Source organism: Agelaius tricolor, unplaced genomic scaffold (assembly GCF_023055355.1).
Source record: "Agelaius tricolor isolate 1412-34295 unplaced genomic scaffold, bAgeTri1.0.p SCAF_54, whole genome shotgun sequence".
Lineage (NCBI taxonomy): Eukaryota > Metazoa > Chordata > Aves > Passeriformes > Icteridae > Agelaius > Agelaius tricolor.
In genome coordinates this window covers 2494253-2509179 of record NW_027269314.1, presented here as the reverse complement: position 1 = coordinate 2509179, position 14927 = coordinate 2494253, and the positions used below count along the sequence as shown (strand labels likewise).

General features: G+C 46.0%; 1 protein-coding gene across 1 annotated transcript in view; it reads left to right on the top strand.

Annotated features, from left to right (window-relative positions):
• The window catches only part of ATRN (attractin), a 148292-nt gene that overhangs the window by 71116 nt on the left and 62249 nt on the right, over positions 1 to 14927 (top strand). The window contains exons 17-24 of the mRNA XM_071455749.1: positions 581 to 766; positions 2173 to 2406; positions 3068 to 3205; positions 9143 to 9236; positions 10555 to 10607; positions 12217 to 12311; positions 13205 to 13283; positions 13681 to 13838. Of these exons, the coding sequence (XP_071311850.1) occupies positions 581 to 766; positions 2173 to 2406; positions 3068 to 3205; positions 9143 to 9236; positions 10555 to 10607; positions 12217 to 12311; positions 13205 to 13283; positions 13681 to 13838 (1037 nt within the window). The remainder of the gene's footprint in view (positions 1 to 580; positions 767 to 2172; positions 2407 to 3067; positions 3206 to 9142; positions 9237 to 10554; positions 10608 to 12216; positions 12312 to 13204; positions 13284 to 13680; positions 13839 to 14927) is intronic.

The following is a 14927-nucleotide window of genomic DNA, read 5'->3' as shown; positions in this document are numbered from 1 at the left end:
ATTAGGGAAGTTGGTTGATTAAAAAAAAAATTAGGTACACTGCAGCAGTTGAAATCATTCTTTGTGGAAGAGCAGGATGTGAATCCTGGATGTGAAACCTGAACTCAAATTCCATATGTTTTCACTTGCAGCACTTGGGTTTAAGCTTTGTGCTGGCTTTTATGGTCTGAGAACAGTCACTTGAAGCAAAACTTAAAGCATTGGCTTGGACTACAAACTGCTGAGTTAGTTCAGTGCTCGTTTGATGTCTGTAACTGATCAAATCACTTAAAGCATGTGCCTGTGAGCTCATGTAAAACAGGGCTCTGCCCTGCACTTTGCTGGGGAGGGTAACTAAGGAATGCATCAGCAGAACTGCAGAGAAAGAGACCACTGCTCCATGCCCAGAGCAGCTGTGGCTGCCCCTGGATCCCTGGCAGTGCCCAGGCCAGGCTGGACACTGGGCTGGGAGCACCGGGGGCAGTGGGAGGTGTCCCTACCATGGCAGGGGTGGGCTGGGATGGGATGGGCCCTAGGTCTGTTCCCAGCAGGAGCAGGGTGCAGCTGTTCCTGGCAGACTCTGATGTTGTCCTCCCCGCAGCCAACCACAGCGCCAAGCAGTGCCGCACGCCGTGCGCGCTGCGCGCCGCCTGCGCCGAGTGCACCAGCGGCAGCTCCGAGTGCATGTGGTGCAGCAACATGCAGCAGTGCGTGGACTCCAACGCCTACGTGGCCTCCTTCCCCTACGGGCAGTGCATGGAGTGGTACACCATGAGCAGCTGTCCCCGTGAGTCACGGTGCTGGGCTGGGGAACAGGCCCTGGGGGCCCTGTGGGGTGTGCTGGACATCCCTGGGATGGAGGGGACGAGGCCAGGCTGGATGGGGCTTGGTGCACCCTGCTCCAGCCAGAGGCTCCTGCCCATGGCAGGGTGTGGAGAGCCCTGTGGGGTGTGCTGGACATCCCTGGGATGGAGGGGACGAGGCCAAGCTGGATGGGGCTTGGTGCACCCTGCTCCAGCGGGTGCCCATGGCCGGGTGGAACAACACGGCCTCTTTCCAACCCGAAGCATTCTGCAATTGCCTGTTATCAAATCCAAATCAGGGTTTACACAAGTGTTTTATTCTGAAGTATTGTCTACTTACAGACTGTAAGTAGGAATTCCTACCTCATTTTAAAGAAATTATTTACTTTTTTGCCCCTTTTAGGTAGATGAGAGCAAACTGCAAAAGCTTCATGGCACTTTGGAATAGTGTATTTTCCTTTCAAACTAGAGTAAAAGGGCCTAAAAACTAAAAACAAGTGAAGATGTAGAAATTATTTTATTTATGTTGAATTCTTTAGGAGCTGGGTGTGAGCAGGGGCATTACAAGTAGCTCAAAATGTTGCAAAATATGAGATGAAGAAAATGAATTTAAGGAACATGAAAGTACGAACTTCCCATATTGCCAGAGGTCAAAAGTTGGAGGAAGCATCAGGCAGGAGATGAGTAAGCTAAAATAATGAAAAACAAACTTTTTTTTCTTTTTGAAGGCAAATATTGTCTATTTAAACATCAAAATAGAAAATATGCTTATCTTGCAACACCAAGAATCCTGAAAATATTTTTCAAGATGGTCTAGGGAAAGAAATAGAAAAAGTTTTAGCATGTAAAGTGTTTGTCACCCCTAAAATCCAATCCCATTAGAGAATGGAGGGGCTAAAGGGTGGAATTTTATTCTATTTGTATTCTATGCTTTTTGCCTCAGATAAATACTTGAAATAATAGCATGTGATACTGAAATGTGGTAGGAAGAGGCTCCAAGTGACTAAACTGGCTGGTTTCTAGCCTTTGCCTCCAGATGGCCCATTTGATCATCCGATCTATTTTAAATAAATCAGAGATGTTTTGTAGAGGGAACATTAACCTCTGGTGTTAGAGGGTGGCGTGTAATGGTTTGAAAAACCTCTGTGTGTGTTGTGCTGTTTTGTAACTCATTGACTATTGGAACCTTTGTTAATAGTTTCCTTAGACTCTGGAATAAATATGTTGATAGGAATGAATATATTGCTGTGAATATCAGAATAAATATTTCTAGATTTGATGAGATAAATATTTTGGTGAGATAAAAATATAGATTCTGCATTTTTTGTTGCCTGTGTTTGAGATAGTGATTTATTCCACAATTTTGTATCTTGGTTTGTTTTTTTTGTAGCTGAAAACTGCTCAGGCTACTGCACGTGTGCTCAGTGCCTGGAGCAGCCGGGCTGCGGGTGGTGCACGGATCCCAGCAACACCGGCAAGGGCAGGTGCATGGAGGGCTCCTACCGGGGGCCGGTCAGGATGCCCACGCCAGCCACGCCAGGCAAGCACAGCCTGGAGCCTGTTCTCAATGTCAGCATGTGTCCTGCCGACACCAGCTACAACTGGTCCTTCATCCAGTGTCCAGGTAAACGAGCAGCGTTTCACTGTCCAGCGTTTGCACTGAGTGCAAGGGGAGAGAGTTCTTAGGACTGTGGTGGTGTCTCGTGTTCCCTCCTGTTAATGGAGGGGGGAGAAGAGTGTGGAATATAAGCAGGAATTACACACTTGGAGATGGAAGGGGCTGTGAAGCAGCTGAGCTGCACAGGTTTGCTGCATGAAGACATTATTATTTATTACTTGGGAGAAATTTTTCCTTTCCCTACAGATCTTTACGAGATTTTAACTTTTGTTTGTTTATTTATTTTAAGTCTGTTTGAAAGAAAGGCAAATCTTCCTTTGAAGGTCGTTTTAAGTGTTAATAATGCTTAGGATGATTTTAAACTAAAGTTTTTGGCACAAAACCAACACTCCCCTCCCCGTTCCTTGTAAATTCATCCCACCAGCAGCTTCCAGTCCAATGTGCACGTAATGTTTTGCAGTTCAGTTTTCAGTGTGTTGCTCTAAATTCCATTTTTTGATATACACCTGTCTTTGGGCCCATGTATTGCTAGCAAGAGACGAGAAGCTCTCAGGAAGGTGCATGAAATGGTTCCATTTGTGCCCTGCACAGCGCAGCCTCTGAGGGTCTCTGTGAGCTGTGTTTGAGCCCCAGCAGTCAGAGTTTTGCTGTTTGCTGTTTCCCACAGCGTGTCAGTGTAACGGGCACAGCCGGTGTGTGAACGAGAGCGTCTGTGAGAAGTGTGAGAACCTGACCACGGGCAGGCACTGTGAGACCTGCATCTCGGGCTACTACGGGGACCCCACCAACGGGGGCACCTGCCAGCGTAAGTGCACCCTGAGGCTCCCACTCTGCTCATTCCTCTGCTGGCCTAACACACATTATATCCTGATAATTCATGCTTTCCTTCCTGCGGGCGAGGCTCAGTTCTTGTTTCTTCAAATCAAAGACACTCAAACTGATGAGTGGAATTCCTTTCACTGCACGTAAAGAGGATTTTATAGCCTCCTTTCTAAACTTGGAATGACCACAGTGAAAAATGTCTGTATTTTAGTGTTTGATGATCCTGTATTTAAAAGAAACAGTGTTGATCCAAATGTCATGAACAAATTTCTGCTTATCTAAGTTTCACCTTCTATTCCTTTTGGTTAATGTGTTCTGTGTTTATAGTTAAAATTGTCTGCTTCATAAAGGCTTGCAGTGTTTCATTGAAGACTTGGCTGGATTTCACTTGAGGATTAAGAGAACCCTGTTAAAATTGCATTTCAGTTTGTGAAGTGCTTTGGGACTCTTTGGCACAAAGAACCATTTTCAGCTGTGCAAGATCTAGTTAACAAACTGGGAAAAAGTCTTCCTTGAAAGACCAATTTAATATTGACAAATACACATGGAAGACTTGGAGTTTTGACCTGCAACCTTGTGGCATAGTTTTGAACTGCTGTGAATTTTTCAGTGCTGTGGCATGTGGAGACCAACTGTAAACCAGAGACCAGGCTGTGAGAGGTGCAGAAGTGAGGGAAGGTGCTTCTTGCTCCTAAGAGATTTAATCAAAGAATCATCAAATGGTTTGGGTCGGAAGGGACCATAAAACTCATCTCATTCCAATTCCCTGCTGTGGGCAGGGACACCTCCCACTGCCCCAGGCTGCTCCAAGCCCCAATGTCCAGCCTGGCCTTGGGCACTGCCAGGGATCCAGGGGCAGCCACAGCTGCTCTGGGCACCTGTGCCAGGGCCTGCCCACCCTGCCAGGGAACAATTCCTAGCTCCCAAGATCCCATCCATCCCTGCCCTCTGGCAGTGGGAGCCATTCCCTGGCTCCTGTCCCTGCAGGCCTTGTCCCCAGCCCCTCTGCAGCTCTCCTGGAGCCCCTGCAGGCCCTGCCAGGGGCTCTGAGCTCTGCCTGGAGCCTTCCCTTCTCCAGGGGAACATTCCCAGCTCTGCCAGCCTGGCTTCAGAGCAGAGGGGCTCCAGCCCTGCAGCAGCTCCGGGGCCTCCTCTGGGCTCTCTCCAGCAGCTCCACGTCCTCCTGCTGTTGGCCCCAGGGCTGGGGCAGCTCTGCAGGTGGGCTCTCACCTCAGGGAGGGGCACAGGGACAGGGTCCCCCCTCCCCTGCTGCCCACGCTGGGATCAGCCCAGGCACGGGGGGCTCTGGGCTGGATCATGTCCAGCTCTCACCCAGCAGCACCCCCAGGTCCTTCTCCCCAGGGCTGCTCTCCAGCCATTCCCCACCCATCCTGTGGTTGTGCTCTGCCTTGCTCCAGCCCCATGCTGGACTCTGCACTTGGCCTCGTGTAACTTCATGAGGTTCACACAGTCCCGTGTCTCTGGTCTGTCCAGGCCCCCATTGTGCTATCCAGGTACTGTTGGGGGCCATCTAGATGTGTCTGGATGTCCCCCTCCCCTCCTGCATGCTGACCTTTCCAGTTTGTGTCACTAGCACACTTGCTGTAGGTGCCTCAGTCCCAGTGCCCCTGTCACCAGCAGAGATGTTAAACAGCACTGACCCAGTGCAATATGTTAGTGGAGTATGGTGAGGTGGAATGAGACAATTAGATACAGTGATGGAAAAGGTAGAATAAAAATAACGTTCCTCAGAGCAGTGTCAGTACTTCTGTGAAATGAGTGTGAGTGGTTTGTGGCCAGCCTGGAAGAATGAGCTGGAGGTGATTAATGAGTGGGCATTGAAGACTTTTTATTGCTTCTTCCAAATGAGGTGACAATTCAGTAGAAAATAGTTGGATGTTAATTTAGGATGTTTACTGGGAGCAGTGCTGACCTTTTGGATGAACATGAGGGTCAGTAACTGCAGCATGGAGTCCTGTTTCCTCAAGAGGAGGGAGGTGGTGATGGTTGAGGCTATGAAGAACTTCCTAATGGACAGATGTGAAGAAGGGGGTTAAAAACTCACAGGGATACAGCTGCCTTCCTTAGAGCAACAGGATATGGAATTCCAACACACAGCACAGTGATAGGGGCTCAAAGGAGAAGGTGCATCCCCAACACTTGATTTCACAACCTTATCTGCCAGATAAAATACTGCTGATACTCATAAACTCATTTCAGGAGAAGATACTTTGAAATGCTCCAAAGTTTACTTGAAAGTAATGAATAAATTGAGGCTGAGTTGACTGAGAAAATACAGAATTCTACCCTGAGCTTTCAGTTTTAATCACTGGATCACAACGTGCCTGTTGGTAGGTGTCACTTTTCCATGTATGTGGAAATGGAGAATAAGTTCCTTTCGACTCTTGTGCGTGAGGATTGTCCCAAAACGGTTTGTTGTTGAGGTAATGAATGACAGACTGAAATCATCCAGATACCTGAAAAGGCAATTAGAAAATGTGTAGAGAGATTGTGGGACAGCGTTTATTCCTTATCTGATGGAACCAGTAGCTCATGTCAGAAGTGCTTTGCTCTCAAGTGCTTTGGACCCAGGTTTTTAATTTGCTGTGATTTAACACTGTTTACTGGGAAGGGGAAAGAATGAGGGAAGCAGGAACCTGGGCAGAAAGACTGAGGTGGATTGGGAAAGGGAAAGCAAGAGCAAATCACCCTATCTGATGCAGCCAGGCTGATTTCTGCCTATTAGTCATTTTTGCTTGGTGAAAACCTTTCCAGAGGGGAATTCTTCAGATAAGGATTGGCTGATGGGTAGCAGAGCTAGCTCCTGTTTTCTCCCTTCTCTTAGCTGTGGTCCTTCCATCCTTTCCCGTTAGTAATGTGCTGATTTCACTCTTTGTGCATTTGTGAGCAGTACTTAGTGCTGCTGTGTTTTTAGAGGCCATGGTCACAGCCATGCTGCAGACTCTTGTTGTACACTCCAGCCTGACACACACACACACAAACATCTGTGTGCTTGTACACTCACTGCCTAGTGTGAGTCCTGGCATCATGGAATGGTTTGGGTTGGAAGGGTTCCAATAGACCATCCTGTTCCACCCCATCCATGGCAGGGACACCTCCCACTATCCCAGGTGCTCCCAGCCTCAGTGTCCAACCTGGCCCTGGGCACTGCCAGGGATCCAGGGGCAGCCCCAGCTGCTCTGGCCACCCTGTGCCAGGGCCTGCCCACCCTCCCAGGGAGCAATTCCTTCCCTATATCCTGTCTAACCCTGCCCTCTTTTATTTCAATGCTTTCAGTCCTGCATATGTCTGTAAAAAGTCCCAACACAAGATTATATTACTTGTGTTGAAAATATTTTGTCAACCTGCAGTTATTTCCCTGAAAAAATTGTTTGCATCACATCATACGCCCTGGTGTTGGCAGAGCTAGGCAGATAATAACTAAATGGCAGGTAAATCACTCCTCAGAGGTTGCTTTTAGGAAGTGTCCAAGTAGAGAAGTATTAATCAAGAAGGGCAGGAAATGCAGCACATCAAATGTAAAAATAGCTGCAAGGTGCTTTCTCTGCATTCAGGATTTTTCTGAATTTTCTGGTTAAAGTTTCCCATGAAAATATGCTGGTGGGAGATAAGGAAGTCATTTGCAAGTGAAGGGAAGGCACTATTATGCCTGGAATCAGATTGCAGCTCTGGCAGCGCTTCTGAACACATCCACACAGCCTTCATGGTGGCCCATGAGTTGCTGGTGCCATGGACCTGCCTGATTCCCTCTGCCAGGCCCCAGGGGGCCCTGCAGGGCAGCTGAAGCACGTGGCATGGAGTGTTGGGCAGGTGGCTGATGGTGTTGCCATTGGGAAGTTGACCCATCACAAACACAGAAAGAGCAGTAAGGAGCCCCAAGACCATCTCTGAGTGAGCCCGTGAGGAACACCAGCAGGGGGAAGGTGCTTCATCATCAGGCTGTTATTACCAGGATTCACAGTCAAAAAGCCATTTCCAGTGCTTGTGGGTTTCTGCTCTATCCTCTGACTCCAGTGGGAAATTGTCCTTTGTAGACTCCAGTGGGAGTCTAGAACATTCTGTCAATAGTTTATTTCCAAAATTTAAAGTTCTCTGAAAAGCCATGAGAAGATGTCTCTGTGCATATTCTAGTTATTTAGTGAATGATCTCCAGTTACATGCTTGTAGGAAAGTGGACAAATGAATAGATTCTGTTGTTTTAAATAGAGATATTTGAGTGTTCAGTCTTCTTGATATGCTAAAGAGCAGAGAGGAGAGAAAAATTACTGTTACGGCTCAAGATGCTGCAATCTGCCTTTAAACAACCTGAGGTTAAAAAATTAAGAGAAAATTCATGTATGTTCATATTGAATATTGATCCAACGTCACTTTGCTTCCCTTGTGCAAAGCATAAGCAAAGAAGTACAAGACATTCTCAATAGTACTAAGACTTATTTTTCTTTAAGTGGCACTAATGAAAAGAGTGTTTCCTTCACAGAACACAATTATTTTGTTGAATTTTCATTCAGTCTCCTTGTTCCAACAATAGGCCTTTTTGCTTCTTCCTATTTTGCTCTGTGTTGCTGCTAGGAAACCACTCATCCACATCTGAGAAGCACAATTAAGTGTCCCTGATACAGTACAGCTTCCATTGTGTGCCAACAGAAAGAAGATATCAAAAGGATTCCTAAAATAAGGTCCAAGGCTGGCAGAGATATTCAGGATGGGGACTTGATGTCTAAGAATCTGCTGGTACATTGATTGGCATGGCTGCTTAGTGAGGAGGAATATGTCTTCTTAACAAGGAGGCTTTGGCCTTTAAAGCATCTTGTTCCCAGCAGGCTCAAGGACCATAAACAAGGGATCTTTGCTTTGTGTAGTTTTTCTCTTGTATTGTACACTCTGCTGTGCACAGCTCCAGATGGATGCACCTGCATTGGCAGAGTGACTCCTAAATGGCACCTACATGCCAGAGGTTGTTAAATCCGTTCTTGCAGTGACAGTGAACAAGATGTCAAAGTCAACTGGCTGTGTAAGCTTTGTTCTTACTTGTTGGCTTGGTTTTGGGGTTTTTGTGAATGATTCTCCTCTACATCTTTGTAAATAAAGGTCTCAAAGTGTGTCAATATGAGCATTTAACTTAAATCAGAAGGATTTTTATGAAGAAAATCTCCTGTATGTCCTCACCATTCTACCTTGGTTGGATCTTGAGCAGACTCAGGTGTATGAGGTGGTCTGTTTTGGGCATGCCCCAAACCTGAAGTTGTTCAGGGCTGTGCAGGTTTGTTTCAACCACAACTCAATGACATTCTGCACAAAGTTATTCTAAAATATATTGGGGAATGCACCCCAACTAGTCCCAGCATGGACATCATCACCATCTTAGCACCAGATGTTTTCTGCTGATGCTGTTGATAATGACATTGTTTCCTCAGTAGAACTGATGAAATATTATTTTTCCCAAGCCTGTTTATTTATTTCTGGAAAAAGCCCCTGAAGTCCCATGGGCTTTGTTTTATTTTCCCAATTCTTCTCTCAAGAGTTTTGAGTTTGGCTGAAATGTGTTAACAAGCCCAAAATTATTTCAAATATTGTCTTTTCCTTCTTAGCTATGATAGCACTCCTGCTGTCTAACAATAGGAGAGGAAGTTAAATGAATTTTTGAGGCTAAAAAGCTGAGTCTGATGATGATTTCATACAAACCACCAGTCCTGGGTAGCCTGTGCTTGCTCTGTTTTGACGCACGGTTCTATTTTCATCTGCCTTCTGTAGCACAAAGAAAGCAAAGGGCACCAAATGGGTTTTCATCTGCACGTTAATTGTTGATGTATCTCAGTTTGACAACTAAAGTACTTAATTGCTATTGAATTTGCTTCTCTTCTTCATTCAATGTTGCATCTTCTCCCCCTCTGCTCAACAGCTTGCAAGTGCAATGGCCACGCATCCGTCTGCAACACAAACACAGGGAAATGTTTCTGCACAACCAAGGGAATCAAGGGAGATGAGTGTCAGCTGTGAGTTCATTTCCCTTTCTTATTTGCAATGAAAAATTGTGCACGTACCACCTTAGACACCCCTCCTCCCCCCCATTTTTAATGGTTGTGTTTATGATGTCTCTGCTCATTTCTTCCTCCTGACAGTTGACTGACTGCACTGAGGGTGCAGCCAGCCGTGGGTCCCCTGGGGAATATCATGAACAGGATGATTTCCTGAAGAATTCCAATTTTAAAAACATTTCAACTGGGAATATCATGCAGAAGGGATGGGTGAAAAAATCCCCACACCCCAAACTATACATAGAATCACAGAAGTGTTTGGGTTGGAAGAGACTCTGGGCTCATCCCATTCCACCCCCTGCCATGGCAGGGACACCTCCCACTGTCCCAGGGGGTTCCAAGCCCCAGTGTCTAACCTGGCCTTGGGCACTGCCAGGGATCCAGGGGCAGCCCCAGCTGCTCTGGGAATTCCAGCCCAGGCAGGAATTCCTTGCCAAGATCCCAGCCCAATCTCCCCTTTCCCAGTGGGAGCCATTCCCTGGCTCCTGTCCCTGCAGGCCTTGTCCCCAGCCCCTCTGCAGCTCTCCTGGAGCCCCTGCAGGCCCTGCCAGGGGCTCTGAGCTCTGCCTGGAGCCTTCCCTTCTCCAGGGCAACATTCCCAGCTCTGCCAGCCTGGCTCCAGAGCAGAGGGGCTCTAGCCCTGCAGCAGCTCTGGGGCCTCGTCTGGGCTCTCTCTGCTTTGCTCTATCCTTCAGTATCTTCTTTTTACCTGGTACATTTCACCGTCTGTGCTCATTTCAACGTCCGTGCTCTCTGATGCTGTTCATGCGAGTGTAAATATATCCGAAATGAGCCTTTGACATTCAAGCAGTTTAATGGAGCAGTTTTAGAGCAACAAATTTGCTGGAGGTTTTTCTGTAACATAACAGAAATGCTTTTAGTGTAATGTTAGGGGAAATAATTTAATTCCAAATAATTTCATTGCCAGGTTTATTTTTAAAGCATTGCTCACATGAGTAAACATTTATAGGATAGAACCTGAAATAGCCATAAATGACTAAGCTAATCCAGTTCCATGCATTGTGGAGAGCTAATAAATACCTTCCAGGTGGATGCAAACGTTAATATCCAGAATTTTATATTGCATTTTTACTGCATGTGAGTTGGACTTGGAGCGAACGTGGAATTTCTTCATCAGCCCAGTCTAGCTCAGACATTCATCTTTAATTGTGTACAGCTCTCAGCACAGGTTGTGTTTTCTGGTATTTAGTGCCTGGGAATAAACAGAACTGCAAAGAAAGAAATCCATTTATTAAAAAATGTATATTCTTTTTAGGTGTGAAGTTGAAAACAGATATCAAGGAAATCCACTTAAAGGAACGTGTTACTGTGAGTACCCTTGGGATTTTGTTTGGAGATAAAAAATGTGCTCGAAGTTTAAAATAATTTATTTAAAACTTGTTTCAGTTGCCTCAGCATGTGTTTAAAGTATGGGGGATTAAGGAAAGGACTAAAAATAGCTGTAAAAACCTTCACTTTTCTCAAATATGTTGTTTAAAGAGAATGAAAATACTTTTCTTGATAAGGTCCATGTGATGATTAGATCTTTTGAACAATGTTTTGAATGTTTTTCATGTGACTGAGATGAAATCTGGTCTTTTGGAGAGCACTCTAAACTATATTCCTAACAGGTAAAAAACAAAGAGTGTCCTTTGAATTTTTAGAAATGCAAAATACTGTTTATTTAAAATTCTGGTCTAGGTTAGAATGGATTTCAAAATTGCCACGTTTCCTCTGAAATGAGTAGTTGGATTCCCATGCAGTTCCAGAAGATCCTTTGCCAAGATTCAGATTACCTAATGGAAACTTTCCAGCTTCTATTTGCAAATATTAGCAATCAGCAGCCTGGCAGACGTGGAGAGATGGAATCTTAAATTACATAAAATCTCCAGTAGTGGTTTTGTCCAGCACAGGAATTATCAACTGCCTGGTGTTGGCTTATTTGAATTCTGCTTGTGTGGCCAAACAAGGGCACTGCTGGCTCCTCGTGGCATCTCTGTAAGAATGACTGAATTCCTTGCTGAAATGGCAGGGATGGTCAAATGGGCAAAAAGTGGGGAAAGACAAAGCTTTGCAGCTCTTACAGGAAGAACCTTGTGCTGCCCAGATCCAGTCTTGCTTGGCTTCATTCCCTGTTTCTTTGTGCTGTGTCTGATGGACACCAGCAGCTTGTCTGACTTGTGTCAGTCCAATGAGGGGGTCACTGGGAGGCAGTGAGAGAAAAACAGCACCTGGTGTGTCAATTTCTGGTTATTATTGCTGGGAATATCCCTGCATGGCTTCAGGAATGTGCACAAGTCACAGCAGTGTGCAGGAGCGGAAGGGAACTGAGGTGGTGAGTGCATCCCCACAGGTGGCTGTGGCTTACACCAGCCCGGGCAGACGGGAGCAGGGAAGGACAGACAGACAGAGCAGAGGCTGCTCCTGGCATGCCTGGGTGGGATGTGTCCCAGAGCAGGATGGCAGCTGGGTTCATCACCAACCAGCTGCTCTGTAGAACCTCTCCAGGAAAATCTGCTGATGTACAGAAACCTGGAATGGGGGGACCACTGTCCCCTTCCAAGTGGGAATTGCAAACTGGGAGTTACACAGCTACTGAACTTTTCTGCTATTCCCTTTGATCACAGAGGTATTGCAGGCTGGAAAAGTAAATCTTTTGGCATGTTTTTTACAGTGGTAGGAATATTGATTTAGATCAAGGCTGGAGGCTGTTGCCTGGCAAGTATAAGCCACCTCTCTTCCCTCTCTAGGCTCAGCTCCTGGAGGTTTCTGTTCCTTATGTGGGATCATATGTAGGTTGAAGTAATTTGTAGCAGTGTCAGGATGATAGTGTCGTGTCCTGGTTGTCCAAGAAACCCTTCAGTGACATCATGCCTTCCTTTACAGAAGTTACTTTATTCCAGGAGATGGGATAACTGTCTCCCTGCATTCCTTACAGATACTCTGCTCATTGACTATCAGTTCACCTTCAGCCTTTCCCAGGAGGACGATCGCTATTACACAGCAATCAACTTTGTAGCAACACCTGAAGAGGTACATTTCCTGTTTTCCCTTTTAACTTTGTCCTTTGTCTTCTCTTGGCCCTGGAGGCGATGAATTGTTACAGTTCTGTGGGCCTTTGGCTGTAGTCCTGTGATGTGGAAGGTGTGTCCTGCTCCATGAAGCACCCAGAGCTCTTTGACCTTGGCTTGGCTGTGCAGTCCCAAATCATCACAGGAAGATTTCATAAAGAGCCACAGCTGATTCTTACCAGTTGTTGGAACAACCTCTGAGCCATTCCAGTTTTTTTAAAATCACAGACCAGTTTGGGTTGGAAGGGACCTTAAAGCTCATCCTGCTCCAACCCCCCCTCCATGGCAGTGACACCTTCCACTGTCCCAGGCTGCTCCCAGCCTCAGTGTCCAACCTGGCCTTGGGCACTGCCAGGGATCCAGGGGCAGCCACAGCAAATCTGGGAATTCCTCCCCACCCTGCCAGGGAACAATTCCCAATTCCCAGGATCCCATCCATCCCTGCCTCTGGCACTGGGAGCCATTCCCTGTGTGCTGTCCCTGCAGGCCTTGTCCCCAGTCCCTCTGCAGCTCTCCTGGAGCCCCTCCAGGCACTCCTCAGGCGCTTCTCTTCTGCAGGCTGAGCAATCCCATCTCCCTTGGCCTGGCTCCAGAGCAGAGATGTTTTGCTTGTTTTCACCCCACATCTTGTGTCTCAGTTCTTCCTTTGATATTCTGTACACATGACTCCTTTGTTGTGTTTTCCTTGAGGAGGAGAATACTTCTTCCAGAAAATATAGTATGTAGTTTTTAGCTTTATGTATTTTCTTTATGTAACAAATTTCAAGATAATTTTTTAGCAATGATTTCCTAGGAAACAGTACAGTAAAACTGCTTATCCTAAAAATGGGGTTTCATTTTTGTTTCTTCCTTTAGCAAAACAGAGACCTGGACATGTTCATCAATGCATCTAAAAACTTCAACCTCAACATTACTTGGTCCACAAGTTTTGCAGGTAAATTGAGGATGATCTGAGTAACTCAGGAGCTTCTTTTATTTAGCAGTTTCTGAAACAGGCAAATTTAAGTGGAAAAACTCTGGGGGGTTTTTAACCTGTGTACTTTTTGCATAGTGTTCTTCAATTGTCAGCCTGAGGGGGGAAGTAAAATGTTTAAAAAACCCTATGTTTTCAACTTTAATAGTGTTATTTTGTAAACATTGAAAGTGCAAATTTGATTTTTTACAATGCAACATCTTGGCACACAGTGGTTTTGATAATGCAGTGCAGCTTAACATAGTTGGTTTTGAATGAATAGTTAATTTTTTAAAATTAGAATTTAGGATGGTTTGCCCTTTTGTTTGTTTTCTTAAGTACACCTTGAAATATCTTTTCTTGCTGCTCTTTACAACAGCTGGCACACAGGCTGGGGAGGAAATTCCAGTTGTTTCCAGAACTAATATAAAAGAGTACAAGGACAGTTTCTCCAATGAGAAATTTGATTTCCGCAACAACCCGAACATCACCTTCTTTGTTTACGTCAGCAATTTCACCTGGCCCATAAAAATACAGGTAGGAGCTGCTAATATATGTCAAATTGTTTAAAGGTGCTTTCTCTAATATCTCTCAAAACTGTGGCAGTTTGCTGTGCTTGGAGGAGTCCAAGCTGAACCAGGCTGCTGTAATCCCAGAGCAGACAGGGTCTGCTGTTCCTGGGTAAGAGGAACAGGGTGTGAGGAATCTTCTGATGTTGCCTCAGCCCAGTGCATCTGAAGGTGTGCTGTGAAATAGAGACACTCATTTATTTACAGGGCCGTGTTTGACAGGGTGTCTGACTTCAAATGTGCAGATCTTGATGTTGTAGAAAAAGCTGAAAAGGAAGCCTGGAAAGAGCAGACAGAGGAAATGCTTTAGTAGCTCTTTAGTGCCTGGTACTCAAAGGCCCAGCTCAAGGGCCACCCCCTTTCTCCTGCTGCTGCCTCTGGCTGGTGGCATGTGCAGGACCAGCAGCTCATCCTTCCCCTTTATAAAGGGTAGGTGGTTGGCAGGCAGTGCCTGGGGCACCAGGCTGGCCATGGGGATGAAGTGGTGCAGAATGAGCAGGGATGGAGCTTGGTGGTGATAAAATCAGACAGAATCACTCTGAACGGTGGTCCTAAGATCAGACAGAATCACTGTGTGATTGGGGGTGATAAAATCAGACAGAATCACTGCGTGATTGCAGTCACGGATCCTGCAGCTTCTGAGGCAGCTCACAATTCAGAGCAGCCTCAGCCACCTTCTTGCAGTGGGCTGGTCAAGGGTCAGCTCCCTGTGTGCTCAGAGTGATGTGGGTGTTTGAAGGACAAAATCCTTGGAGGTCTGGAGCAGAGATCATGGAATGGTTTGGGTTGGAAGGGGCTTTAAAGGTGCCATGGGCAAGGACAGCTTTGGCCAACCCAGCTTGCTCCAGCCCTGTCCAACCTCCAGCAGTTACAGAGATGGGGCAGCCACAGAGCTCAACTAAAGCTTGGCATATTTGAATTCTGCCTCATCAAAGAAACTTGGTCAAATATGGGAACCCAAATCCTTCCATCTTCACCCTTGTTCATGCAATTGTTTTGTGGAAGCTGACATTTCACATCAGTGCACTCGGTGTTTCAAACGTATTGGACAGGCAAA